Here is a 12,811-nt window from a genome sequence, read left to right as displayed (position 1 = left end):
TTCTGATTCTCTTCTTGCCATCCCACTGGTGGGGAAGTGAGTGAGCAGCTGCGCAGGGTGTAGTTGCCAGCTGGGCTTAAACCATGACAAACTGCTAAGTCCAATTCAGGCAAAGCTGGGAATAGCTTTGTCTTCCTCATAATCCTCTTCACGTACCAGGAGGCACAACTCAAAGCTCACTTCCCTCAGCCTCTCCTCACAGGGCTGGTGTTCCTGCTCCCTGACCAGCTTGCTAGCCCTTTGCAAAACTCACGCATATCAATTAAGATCCCTCTTGTACTAGCCCAAAAACTGGACACAGTGCTCTAGATGTGGTTCAGTAAGTGCTGAGTAGGGGCAGATAATCACTCCCTTCCATCTCCTGATCTGCTGCCATTGGCCTTCTCAGCTGCCAGCTCACACTGGTTCACATTCATCTTGCTCTCTGGCAAGACCACCAAGGTCTTCTCAGCAAGCTCCCTGGCCAGGCCATCCCCAGGATATCATCACAAGAAGATCTTCCTTCCCAAGAGCAAGGCTTTGCATTTGTTCTTGCTGAATTCCCTATGGTGTGTACTAGCTACTCCTGAAGTGACGTAAACAGAGGTTAAAAACCTCACATCATCCAAGCCTAGCTCAGGATTATAGAGAAAGGGGCACGCCTTAATTTGACTTTTCAAATAAGCGAACATGAAAGCAAGTAAGCACTTGCTGCTTCTCTAAACACTTCTGAGTTGCACTCTGTGGAGTTACCTGAATTTCTAATATTATACACCAACACCATACACATCTCATAAATCACCTCTCTTGTAAGTCTCATTTTCCCATACAAACTCTCTTATTCTCTTCTCTTGCTATAAAAAAAAAGTGAAAACAACATCCAGACAATTTTAGATGGTGGTAATATTCAGGTGTTTGGTTTTTTTTCACCTGACATTACATGCTTTCTTTATAGCATGACTTGCCCATGGGACTCAAAATACACAAAATCAAAAGACTAGAAGCTTCTCAACCATCACATGTATCATCAGCACCTTCTGGAACATTAACACTGACAAGGTAACACACTATCAGAACACAAGATTACATACTTAAGACTTTGGATATCACTTTTCCATTCCACTTCTTGATGAGCCAATACGGATTTCAAATCTTGAGTCTCTTCCGCTCTTAATTTTGATTCCTGCTTTTCACTTTCCAATTTTCTTACTTCTCTCCAGACTGCTGCATACCGATTTTTTTCATGCTCTATTATTTGTTCATATTTAAGAAGTATGCTTTGAATTTTCAGTAAAATAGCAGAACCTATTTTGAGATAGAAAAGACAAAGCTGCACATGTGCATAAATACTTTCTAATGTGTAAATTATTTGATTTGTTGTAGGTGATAAAAGTTTTGGTAGTGGGAAGACTGAAGGCAGTGGGAGTTCTGTGTGAGAAGAGGCTAGGGGTTGCCCCATGCCAGACAGAGACAATGGACCCACTGCAGGGCACAGCTGAGCCTTTCAGCCATGCTGGTGGCACCTCAGAAAAATGTATTTAGGAGAAGACAAAAACACCACTCAGGCAAAGGAAAAGGAAACAGATACAAAAAACAGCTCTGTATACACTCAGGTCAGTGACAAAGGGGGCAATGGGGAGGTGGTACCTTAGATATAAATAAACTAAGACACCTAGGAGTGCATACAATGAAACCACGTTTTAAAATACTAACTTGTAACATCTGAGGAAAAAGTGACTTTAGAACATACCTGTATGATCCACAGGAAGCTGTTCTAAGAGCAACATAGCCTCTTTGTAGGTGGATGTCGGTAATTCGACATCCTCTGAAGTTGTGTCAGATGAGTGAGTCAAATCAAGGTCATCAGTTGCATCCATTTGTAGGCCAACCTACAAACAATATAGTATTTTCTGTATACTACTATGTAATATTACAGATGCATTAATGACTCATTCTCTCATTCACATTCCATATCTGATTGATCCCATCCAAGAGATTAAAAGCTGATAAAACGATTTATCAAGAAACTAATTTTATAGTACCTTGTTCTTTCCACTCGCTGTTTTTGCTGCAGGTCTGGAAAACAGAAATGTATTTCAGTTCTGGAACGTTTATCTTGCATTAAGAACAATATCTAAAGTTGTTCTGGAAACCTAATTTCAGTAGGGAATTAAAGTAAAATTTAATACAAGAAATTTTTCAAATGTAGGTGAATACTGGAAAAAAACTGTCTATCATCATTATTGGAAGATTTTTTTTTCACAAGATATTAAGCAAATAGTTGAATTAACTGTTCATTCAAAATGATAGGAATCATATAGCTATAGACATGGAGATACACAGATACATAGTTATGTGCATTCCTTGTTTAATACTAGAGGTTTAGCTCTCTTCAGTATTGAGACTCTTTCCCTCACAAGTCAAAGAACCATAATTTTGGATTCTCTAGTGTAGTTAAGGCTGACTGGGATGGAGTTCGTTTTCTTCAGAGCAGCCCACACAAAGGTGTGTGTTAGATTTCTCACCAAAACAGTGCTGACAACACACCGGTGTTTTAGCTGTTGCTGAACAGTGCTTGTACCCTTCAACAATTTCTGTTTCTCATTTTGCCCCCTACAGTTAAGTTTGAGGTAGGCAAGAAGTCAGGAGGACATACAGCTGAAGAAGAAATAATAAAAAGAAAAAAACCCAAACCCTAAGATGCATGTGATGAAATAGCAACATTGTTCTTCTGTAAGTCTCTCCTCTCCCCTTTTCAATATATAAAATATATGTTTACATATACACTGACCTTTGGGTAATTTTTTGGCACTTGAACTTGACTAAGATGTTCAAAGCACATTAAGCAAAAATGATGTGTTTTGAAACACAGAAGGCACCAGGTCATATTGTCACATGAAGGAATAAAAACCACTGTACACATCAGGTTTACAAAGAATTTACCTTTAGCTTTAGGTCAATTTTTATCATTAAGTAAGTTTTACGTGTAACATTCCTTCTATTCAGTACCTTCCTTCCCCTTGAGATGTTTCACTGAAAGTGCTACTATCCAGTACTTGAAAATTATTCCCCCTGGAAGAGCACATCTGCTGATTAGCCTTCTGCTTTGAAGTCTGTCCTTTATTTTTCCTTGCAACTTCGGGATTCAGGGCAAATTCACTACATTAAACAGAAAGGAAAAAAAAAATCACCAATTGAGTAACTTTACAGAAAACACTTCTTTGAAACAGACATACTTAGGATGATGTCCAGAAACAACTGAAATGAAAAATATCTCTGATAAAACACAGACTTAACTCTTGAGAATTGTTGAGTATTTAAAAGTATTTAAAAAACCTTGCCCTAAGGAATGAGGGGGAAAAATGGAACCTGAACTGGATTCAGGCAGTATCTTACATCCAGATCAGAGGAAGTATTAAGAGCAAAGATTCCCTTGAAGGACAGAGAGAAAAACATTCCTGCTTAGGATTACATAAAAATATCAATGCCTCCTTCAAACTTGAGATTCATTAGGTAATATCTTTTCCCTCTGCCTAAAAAAAAATGTGGTTTTCTTAAATGTTTGTGAAGCAGTGGACTATCAGTATGGCTTTCAGCATTAAAGAAATGGCTTCAATATTAGAAATACATTCTACAATACTAGAAAACCTGAAAGATACTTAAGGAATGCTACAAATAAGAATTTAAGATGTCTTTAGTTTAGACTTTCATTGGCATTTTAATAATTTCTGACCTCTCCTCAGGTGAAAAGTTCTTGTTGACTCTTTCTTCTGTAGTGCTTTCATCCTCCATTTTCAAACATTCATTCTTCCTCAGCGTAAGCTTTTCTTTCATTTGCTGATCAGTAATGTTACCCAGTGGTGTATTTAATTTATCAACAATTTCCTCTTTTGCCACTGTCTGCGTATTGAAACATCTTTCTTTGCTTTTTTCCTTCTCAACCTAGAAAAAAGGGTAAGTTTCATGTATTAGTATTTTCATAAAAGAGAAACACAATATCCAAGATCGAATAATTCAGAGTTTACCCCTGAAGAAGTGTAAAATGAAAAAAAAAAAATACAGACAAGTATTTTCACAAAAACTATATTACAAAGTGTATTATCACTGAAAGTACTTCAAATTCAGTCATGATTCTATGATGTAACAGAAACATAGTCCTTAGAAAGAAAACAACAGTGTATCTTAAAACAGGAACAACAAAAATGTAAAAGCATTACTGATGGATTAAAGAGTTAGAAGGACAGTACAACGTTAGTTGTAAAAACAGAAATAAAAAAGTCAGGTGCAAGTGTGCTTGGCTACTGCTTCCTCCATGGAGGGTAGGCAGGGTGGCAGGGAAGAAGATTTCAAACCCACAAGTAGAAGTTCCACTCACAGCAAACAGGAATTTTACTGAAGGGCAATGAAGACACATCATGCAGAAATCACAGCAAATGAAAATTTCAGTCAAGACCCTGTTCAGAAGCTATTTTCATTCTTTGTTTCAGAATTGGAACTGATTTAATTGTGTGCACTTCTTTTTATGTCAGTGAAGTGGTAACTTCTTACACTGGAACTGAGTGCCATGTACTGTTAAACAGGAACAACAGTGCATTCTGTGTTTTCTGAAAAAGGGGGGAAAGGCTGCTCTCTTTATTGATAAGTATTGTATTTTCATTAAAACAATAACCAATTTGCACAAAGCATCTTCATTTAATGATGAATAGCTGAAGTGAACAGGACCATTGATATGGAGAAAGACTAAACAATAAGGAGTAGCAGGTGAACTACCTCTTTTTGCAGCTGTACCTTCTCTTTCTCCAAAGCCAGGAATACTGTTTGCAGCATTCCTACCTTACTCTTAAATCTCTCCATATCTCGTTTTAGCTCTTCATCAAGACTCCTTTCCAGCATGCCACACGATTCCTGAGCATTAGTGAGAAGACTTTCAATTTCTGTTTCTCCTATATTACTGGCGGTAAGGCAGTCCCTGGGAACATCATCATTAAATTCAGAGTAGTTTTTAAGTTGCATTTCTGTTACAGAATGTGCATTTTCATCACTTGTACAAACAGGTCTTATTTTAGGAAGAATATTAGAAATGTCACCCAAAATACTTGATTTTAAGCTATGTCTCAGGGAGTAAGCAGGACCTTCCTCTTCATTTTTACTACTTCCATTAGCATTCTCTTCTGTTTCCATAGTAGGCATTTTCTTTTTCTCTCCTTTTGCTAGAGAAACCTTTCTGTTATCTATATTGTTAATGCCAGCTTCTTCATCTGTATTCCAGGTATTGTTTACATTTGTCTTTAAGCTATTTTGATCAGGAAGAACACCATGACTTGGAAATACAATTTCCATTTTGGGTACTTTTCCACCTAACGTAAGTTTAATATCTCCAAATTCACCTTCCCTTTTTAACTTATTACTTGATTCTGTCACAGGAGATGAAATAATGTGAGAACTCTTCGATTCTTCACCAAAGCCATCTTCTGGTATTTCTTCCACAAGGGAAGCAGTTTTCCCAGCTTCATTTTCACCAAACAACTGCTTCAGCTCTGCTGTAATGTTTTTAAAATTTGTTTTCAATTCCCTTTTCTCATTTTCAACCCACATTCTTTCATATCTTTCTTCCCAAGGTTTTAGATTTAACTCCTTGTCAGCACTCTGCGATTCCTCATTTTCTGTTAGGGCTTCCTGACGTGAAACTTCTGCTTTGTCAGTCTGATTTTCATGTGCTGTTTTTTCTATCAAGTTGGTAGTTTCTAAAATATATTTATCCTTAAGTAAACAGGTACAGACAAGAAAGTCACCAAGAGAAAGGAAGTTACAGTTAATCTAGGTAATTTCTGTTGCAAACTCATCCTATAGTATAACAGAAATAACAGAAACATATAAAATAAATATACATATATATACACACATAAGAGAAATAAGCATCAAGGTATTTTGAAAGCAATTTTTGTAATAAAAATCAAGGGATAGTAAATTAAAGGTTCACTGACTCACCTTTTTCTTAAAAATAAAGGACTTACTAGCTACTAGGACTTACTAGAGACAAACAGTTTTTCTAGGATTGGAGTTGTCTAGACATTAGGGTTGCTTTTACCTTTAAGCCTGCCTGCTTTTTCTAACTGGTGGCCGTTGTTAGAAACCAATTTATTGTTTTATTGCTTTAATACCATTTTTCTTTGGAACTGCCAATGTTTTCTCACCCTCCTTCCTCCATTATTCTCTACTATCTGGCATTTTACAATCCCTTGCCAGCTAAACTAATACACTGTTAATGAACATGACAAGCTTTTTACTGTCCCCCACATGGAGACCTGGGCCTGTTTCTTCACCCAAGATACAGAAATGCTAAATTCCATTCCAAGCTCCGAAGAACAGCATTTATTAGGGAAACCTGTCCCTTCCTTCCCTCATCCCAAAAGCCAGGAACCCAAACTTGTGTGAAAACCATACCATGCCTCACTCAACCCCACCCAGTCTCCTCATGTCCCTCACCCCATGCCCTGCTCCTCAACCGCTCTGACGGCTTCCGTCATGTGTCACACTTTTCCCAACATGCTCCCTCCCCATATGCTTCCTAGTGCCTTCCATACAGGCCTACAGCCCTAATCCCAATGGGCTGAGACCACCCAACTCCTCTCTCTCTTCTTGTTAGCCAGGCCCTTCTCTCTCTGCAAAAGCTCCTGCTTTCAGAACAGGGACGGAGCCCCTCAGCCAGCTACCATCTGTCCCAGCCTGTCCATTCCCCAAGTTCACTGCCCAACCCCTACCACCTTCCAGCAGGCCTAAGTTCCACACTCTGCCTGGTAGTAATGAGCATGTTCCTCTTTCATTGTACCTGGGTGTGGGGTAGAAGTAATTTGCTCCACTGTCCCTTGAGGCGCTAGAGAAGACTCCATACCCCTCTATCCAGCCCTTTCCCTCTCCTGTTGTAGGCCCAACACAAACAGGATGCCTACCTTACTCCTCTCTAAAATGCCCTCTGAAAAAAACGTATTCAAACGCTTACTAACATGGTCAAAGAAGTGTGTATTTTGCAGAGGCAGGGAAAGCATTGAGAAGGTCACAAAATTTAATTTTTTTTTTGTTTCTTCTTCTCTCATAAAGGGGAAGACCAGGCATGCTTAATCAAACAGATCAGCATATTAAAGACAAATTTCCTTCTTTATTTGAATGCGCAATTTGCATAGGGAAAAAATGAATTTGACTGCACTGTTTCTCAGCACTGTGCAAAAGGAAAAACACTGAACAAAGTTTAAGCAAACCAGCTGGAAACAAATTAGTATAACAGTAAGTATCCAACATAATTATAAGGATTTTTCTCCACCATAAGACAACTACATCCCATTTTACTTCAGGCTGTTATACAACCTTTATCTACAGGACTCTCCAGAATTACTCATTGACTGGTAAGTTTCCTTTACTTTTTAAGTGTATAATATATAATTCTTTGCTTTACAGTGTATAATACAATTTACTGATTCAGATTCTTAATTCAAAATATTTGGTGTTACATACCCACAGTCCATAGTTTTCAATGGCATCCTTAACATCTTCTTTTTCAGCTGCTGCTGACATATGGAAAGTAGATCCTGAGTACTCACCTACAGTGAGAAAACTGTATTTTAATAGCCAGCATGACCTAACACTACTTATTTATATTGAGAGTGCATCTTGAATCATATTTTTGAGAAAAATCTTAACATAAAATAATGCATCCCCTCTAATTTGTGAGATCTTAGGGACAAAAATTAGCATAAAATAGATTTAAGATGCATCTGTGTACATTGCTTTCTTCCAGGCATTTAAAGGAAATTTGCTGAAAATCACTATAAATGGTCACAAATAAACCAATCCTGTTTCTTAAAGGTGCATTATCTCTATCTCTCTCTTTGAAATGCTGTGTGCCATACAGTACCTAGTTACATGGCTCCAGCAACTGTAATTTTCCTATGAGCATATGTGCAGTGCACAAAAAATCATGAAAAAAATCACAGCTTTGAAATATTTTAAGGACTCAGCTTTACTCTATGCATTAAATAAATCTGTCTCTAGACATGGATATGGACTGAGTATTTCAAATTGCTGCCTCATCTGTTGCAGAAGACATGGATGGGAACAGAAAGACAGACTTATGTAATGTTGAGAATCAATCCATGATCTGAACATTTCGCTCATACTGTTGAAAACTGGATTCCACTCTTCCATCTCTCAGAATTTCTATATAATATAGGCAGGTCACAAACTTCTCAGACACAGTCACTCAGTCTAGCAGCCTATCCTGAATCTCTGTTACACCAGAGAACTGGACTCCAGATAATCCCAGGTACAATCTAGAAGCAGCAACTCACTGTCATTGTTCTTGTGGAAGGCACATTGTACACCTTCAAGTGACAAGTATTCAGAAAGAAACAAGTCTTAGCAACTCAAGTGTGCAATCTAAAAACAAGAGATGGAGGCTTTTCACTTTAATCACTCTGCACCTCCTGTCTTTATCCATAATGCCATGGATTCTGCACAATAGCCTTTCTATTCACAAAGTTTCACTGCTAAAGAGGGACACAATATCCTTCCTACAACAAAAGTGAGTAAGATGGAGAAAAATAGATAGATATAATCATAAAAATACAAAAGGGCACAACCTCACTTCTTGGCATTTTCTGCTTTAGGTGAGTACTTTTGCAAGCCTTCATTTCTTGAAGGGTTCTTAACATTTGATACAAGCTCAGAGTTATAACTTTTTATCTGAACTGGGAGTCCGAGCTCCTCAGTCAGTCCTAAAGGTCTCCAGAGGTCAATTCTAACCCCAAGGTACACAGTGTGAAGTAACAGCCTTTTCCTCCCACCTCACTGCTAGGTAAAATTTCTGACAATTTTTGTAGATTTGATTGTTGGGTATTTCAGCACAAGGCATTTCACAAGACAACAGTCATTAGTGAGTTGACAGCACTAATTTCACAGGGTTATTATGATGATCTCTTGATAACTCTGATGCATTTCAGATGGTCTGATTAACTAAAGACAACAATAACAGCAATAATTAGGGACTATCTAAGGATAATGTTCTACAAGGAGCACAGGCATTTTTTTTATTTTCCTCGTTGAAAAACAAGAGGAGCTTTAGACTTTACTCTTGCTTATACATATCCCAATACCAAGCTGTTTGCTGGTGCAAAAGAAGGTTCCACCCAGCAGTAAAAACAGACAGATGTGCTGGTGGTTGAGGAACATTCGTAGGTAGCACCACGGAAATTACCCTAAATTATCACTACCAAGACTGCTGTAATCAAAAGCAACCTAAACTCCTATTTAGTCTTGCCCATCAGTGAAGTTCTCAACCACAGCTATGTTGAGTTTGAAGTCTCAGTCTTCAAATAAGATTTTAGGACCTTTGGAGCCCATAAGATCTATTTCACATAGTGTTTAATCAATCTTGAAATTTCTGTGTAACAGGCACAGAACAAGGGAAAAGGCAGGAAAGACACAAGGCAACAATGTTCTTCCATCTTTAGGACTGCCTGAAAAGGGGAGACGACCACATGTATGCTGGAAGAAGCCTGCATCATGGAAGGGTAGACTATAGGAGGGAGCAAACATGTACAGGTGCATATTTCAGTAGTCCTGCTTCCAGACCACCTTGTTAGAACCATTAATTTAAAATTAGGAAAAGATTTACAATTACAATGTGTCTGTCCATGAAAGAACATTACAAAGAGACTGTTATGGATACCTTCAATATCCTCGACATCTTCTAAATCAAATTCCTGCAATAGATCTGCAAAACATAAAACAGATGCCTTATTAAATACTCCTAAGAGATTATGAAGCTAAACCTAGAACCACTTAAGGCAAATATTACCTGATTTCTGCTGCCTGTTTTTAGGAGACATTTCGCTCATTTCCAAAGCAGATATGGGAGTCTTCAGCTATGAAAGACAATTCAATGATAAAGCACCAAATTCAAAGTAACTACATACTATTTAATGAGCAGAATAAGTAGTCAGTCTGACACAAACAAATACTTACCCATGAATTGTTGGGTTTCTCCAAAAAGCCTGGAAGTGAAAAATGTTTTGGGAAATGTTATTTTATTTAATTGTGGGTACCTTTTACTCCATTCGACATCAGGAGTTTCTACAACTGTTAGTCACAAGCATTATTTCACCAGGAGTACAATACTGAACGTTCCATTTACCTCATCATGCAGCATGTGTCTTAGTATACAAGAAAAGAACAATGCATAATTCCCACCATGCACCTTGGATTTAAAAAATAATTATCACAGAACTAGGACAACTTAGGTGAAGCAATAAGGTCATGCTTGTTAACACAGCAAGATTAAAATGTTTAGTCCTTTTGAGGAGCTGAATCCTGCTTTCTAAAAGGATTATTTCAAAAGCCAAAGCTGGTCTACTGTAATGAATGATCATAAAAGAGCATTATGACTGTGAATATTCTACAAGTGCTTCATATTGAGGAGCATTTTCCTTTCCATTGATGGGGCTATGAAAGCACGGGTGCAGACACAGAAGCCTCATAGACGTCTAACAAGGTGAAATCAAGGCAGTATTCATCAGATTGTTGTGGTTTAGCTTGCAGGGGAACAATAGAAAGAAATGTTGTTTGGTTTTAATCTACATTTATAGCATAGTTCCAAATTTTTTTTTTTGTCCAACATTAAATCATTTCCAAACCCACACAATCTACTGTCCCACCTATATTTCTCAAATCTTCTGCTTTAGTCATCTTACAGTTTGAGTCCTCTCACTAAATAAGTATATGAAAGAATACTTAGAAATATTAAGAATGGCTCCATGGCAAAAATTCTATATTCAAATAAAATTTGTTATATTTTATACTAAAAAAGAACCCAAACTAACATTAAAAAACGAACAATATTCAATTTCACTAAACCTGATAGACCAGCAGCATGGAAAGAGCTTAGAAAGATTACCATAACCACCTTTTACCCTTTTTTCACACTAATGCTAAACCTGTCTTAGTGGAATTCTTATCTAAGCAGAATTCCATGACAAATAGTTAACAACTACATTTGAAGCTCCTGGAAACTTGTAAAGTTTTGCTCAAGAGACAGTGTCACAAACCACAGGCAGAAATCCTCGGCAAAAATCCCGGTACTTGTAGTCCTATTTTAGCTCCTAGGCAAAGCACAGAATAAAGCTATCAAAATGCTATCAAGGGTTAAGGTAGGGGGGACAAAAATGCTAAGCCAGATCATAGCTGTCTTCTGCTGCATTATCATCCAAAAATGTCAAATGTTGAGAAAGGTCAGTCCTAAAACACACTGTCATTGCTATGAAACAAGAACCTGAATCAAAAAAAGCCTACATACTCGTCTGAAGAACACACATAATGAATGCAAAGAACTTCCTTTACAAACTGGCCAGCAAGTGCTGTGATTACTGGTGTTAATTAACAAACAGTAAGCTGGTATGGTTTGCACTCACACCATGACAGCATTTCTAAGACAGACACTGATAAAAGTTTACTTTAGCCTATAAATGCTTACAGACAAACATTAGCCCACCAGGAAGTTACCATTGTCACTTTCCCCTGAAACAATCTGGGAGCATGCTCCATGTCTCTCTGCAGCTGGGAGCAGCACAACACATGATATTTTTCTTGGACTTTCAGAATCTGCCTGCGTAACCTAAAACACATGAATGAGAATTGGTACAAATGCATTTTCAACTCATTTCTATACAATAAGCTCCTGCTAAACCAATTCACGTAGCATGGTACCAAATATATTAGGGATACAAAAAACATTTTTTAAGGCCCTTGGCAAGAATGCATCAAGACATAGTATACTGGAAAATCACAGCAGTTGTGTTTGTTTTCAGACCTTGGGCAAGAACTTCACACCAGTATTCTGCCACACTGACAAACCTTGACAAACTGGACAACTACATACAAGAATTAACACGGTAACTCAAGATACAGGTTGTGAACCAACAGCTGCAGGTCTGCAGTGGTCCAACATTTGTACTGAACTTGTATCTGGCATTCAAGTTGGTACTGATATTCCCTAGGCATATGTCCTGCAGTGGCGAATGAACACAGTGCTGCTCACAATTGCAAGAGCCATTTGGGTTGAACGAAGATTAGCAAGGCAGAGCTTACAACCTCCTTAAAATTAACAACATTTGTACTTTTAAGAAGGGGATGGGATGAGCTCTTTTTCTCTCACAAGAACCAGAGGGACTTCGCTACAGACCCTGCTCATTGCCACAGACAGAAAGAATGAAAAAGGCAAACAAGGCCAGCATGTGTAGTGTCTCTGTTGAAGAAGACTTTGAAGAGGGCCAGAGTACAGCTACAAAAGGTAGAGAGGATCTGTCCAGAAGCAGCTTGCCATCTCGGTTGTAGACCCCAAGAGCAATGGCCCACCAGGTCAGCAGACTAGGGCTGTATGGTGAAAAAGCAACAATCCTGCCAGCCTGTGAAAAGGTCAGAATATTTTAAGCAGCAAGGAACTTCACTGTTTCAGTACTACACTACAAACCAAACTCAAAGGCCAATTGCTGAGACCCAAGCCATTAGCTCAACCTAACTTCATCCCAATCCTAACTGAGCAGCTGGTCTAGAGCACAAGTACTTCAAGGGCCCCCAGTTACAAACATATGGCAAAAGGAGGAAAAGAGGAAATAAGCCTTATCAACAGGAGGGTCCAAATAAGCTCCCAAGTGATTCTGGATCTTACTCCTACTCCCTGCAGTGGAAACCCTTGAGTCCTTCACAAAAAGTACCTCGGAATCCCAGGGAGATTCAGCATCTTCCTCTTGCTCTGCTCCCACTGTTGGAAGGGCACCTACAAAAA

At 38.3% G+C, this 12,811-nt stretch overlaps 1 protein-coding gene across 12 annotated transcripts in view; it reads right to left on the bottom strand.

Annotated features, from left to right (window-relative positions):
- Positions 1-12,811, bottom strand: part of LOC104698286 (ankyrin repeat domain-containing protein 26-like) — a 54,056-nt gene that overhangs the window by 23,531 nt on the left and 17,714 nt on the right. For 10 of the 12 annotated variants that reach the window (XR_005604415.1, XM_039570396.1, XM_039570398.1 and 7 more), the window contains 12 exons: positions 12,741-12,802; positions 11,530-11,641; positions 9,997-10,025; positions 9,830-9,896; positions 9,701-9,745; positions 7,489-7,574; positions 4,750-5,739; positions 3,713-3,921; positions 2,989-3,138; positions 2,022-2,055; positions 1,730-1,868; positions 1,071-1,284 (listed from right to left, as the gene is read on the bottom strand). Coding sequence is in view for 11 of the 12 variants with exons in the window: in XM_039570396.1 (XP_039426330.1) it covers positions 1,071-1,284; positions 1,730-1,868; positions 2,022-2,055; positions 2,989-3,138; positions 3,713-3,921; positions 4,750-5,739; positions 7,489-7,574; positions 9,701-9,745; positions 9,830-9,896; positions 9,997-10,025; positions 11,530-11,641; positions 12,741-12,802 (2,137 nt within the window). In the remaining variant the exon portion in view is untranslated. The remainder of the gene's footprint in view (positions 1-1,070; positions 1,285-1,729; positions 1,869-2,021; positions 2,056-2,988; positions 3,139-3,712; positions 3,922-4,749; positions 5,740-7,488; positions 7,575-9,700; positions 9,746-9,829; positions 9,897-9,996; positions 10,026-11,529; positions 11,642-12,740; positions 12,803-12,811) is intronic. The other 2 variants (XM_039570401.1, XM_039570403.1) reach the window with 2 other exon arrangements.

The sequence above is a fragment of the Corvus cornix genome, chromosome 1A, assembly GCF_000738735.6.
Source record: "Corvus cornix cornix isolate S_Up_H32 chromosome 1A, ASM73873v5, whole genome shotgun sequence".
Lineage (NCBI taxonomy): Eukaryota > Metazoa > Chordata > Aves > Passeriformes > Corvidae > Corvus > Corvus cornix.
This window is presented reverse-complemented; position numbering and strand designations above follow the sequence as displayed.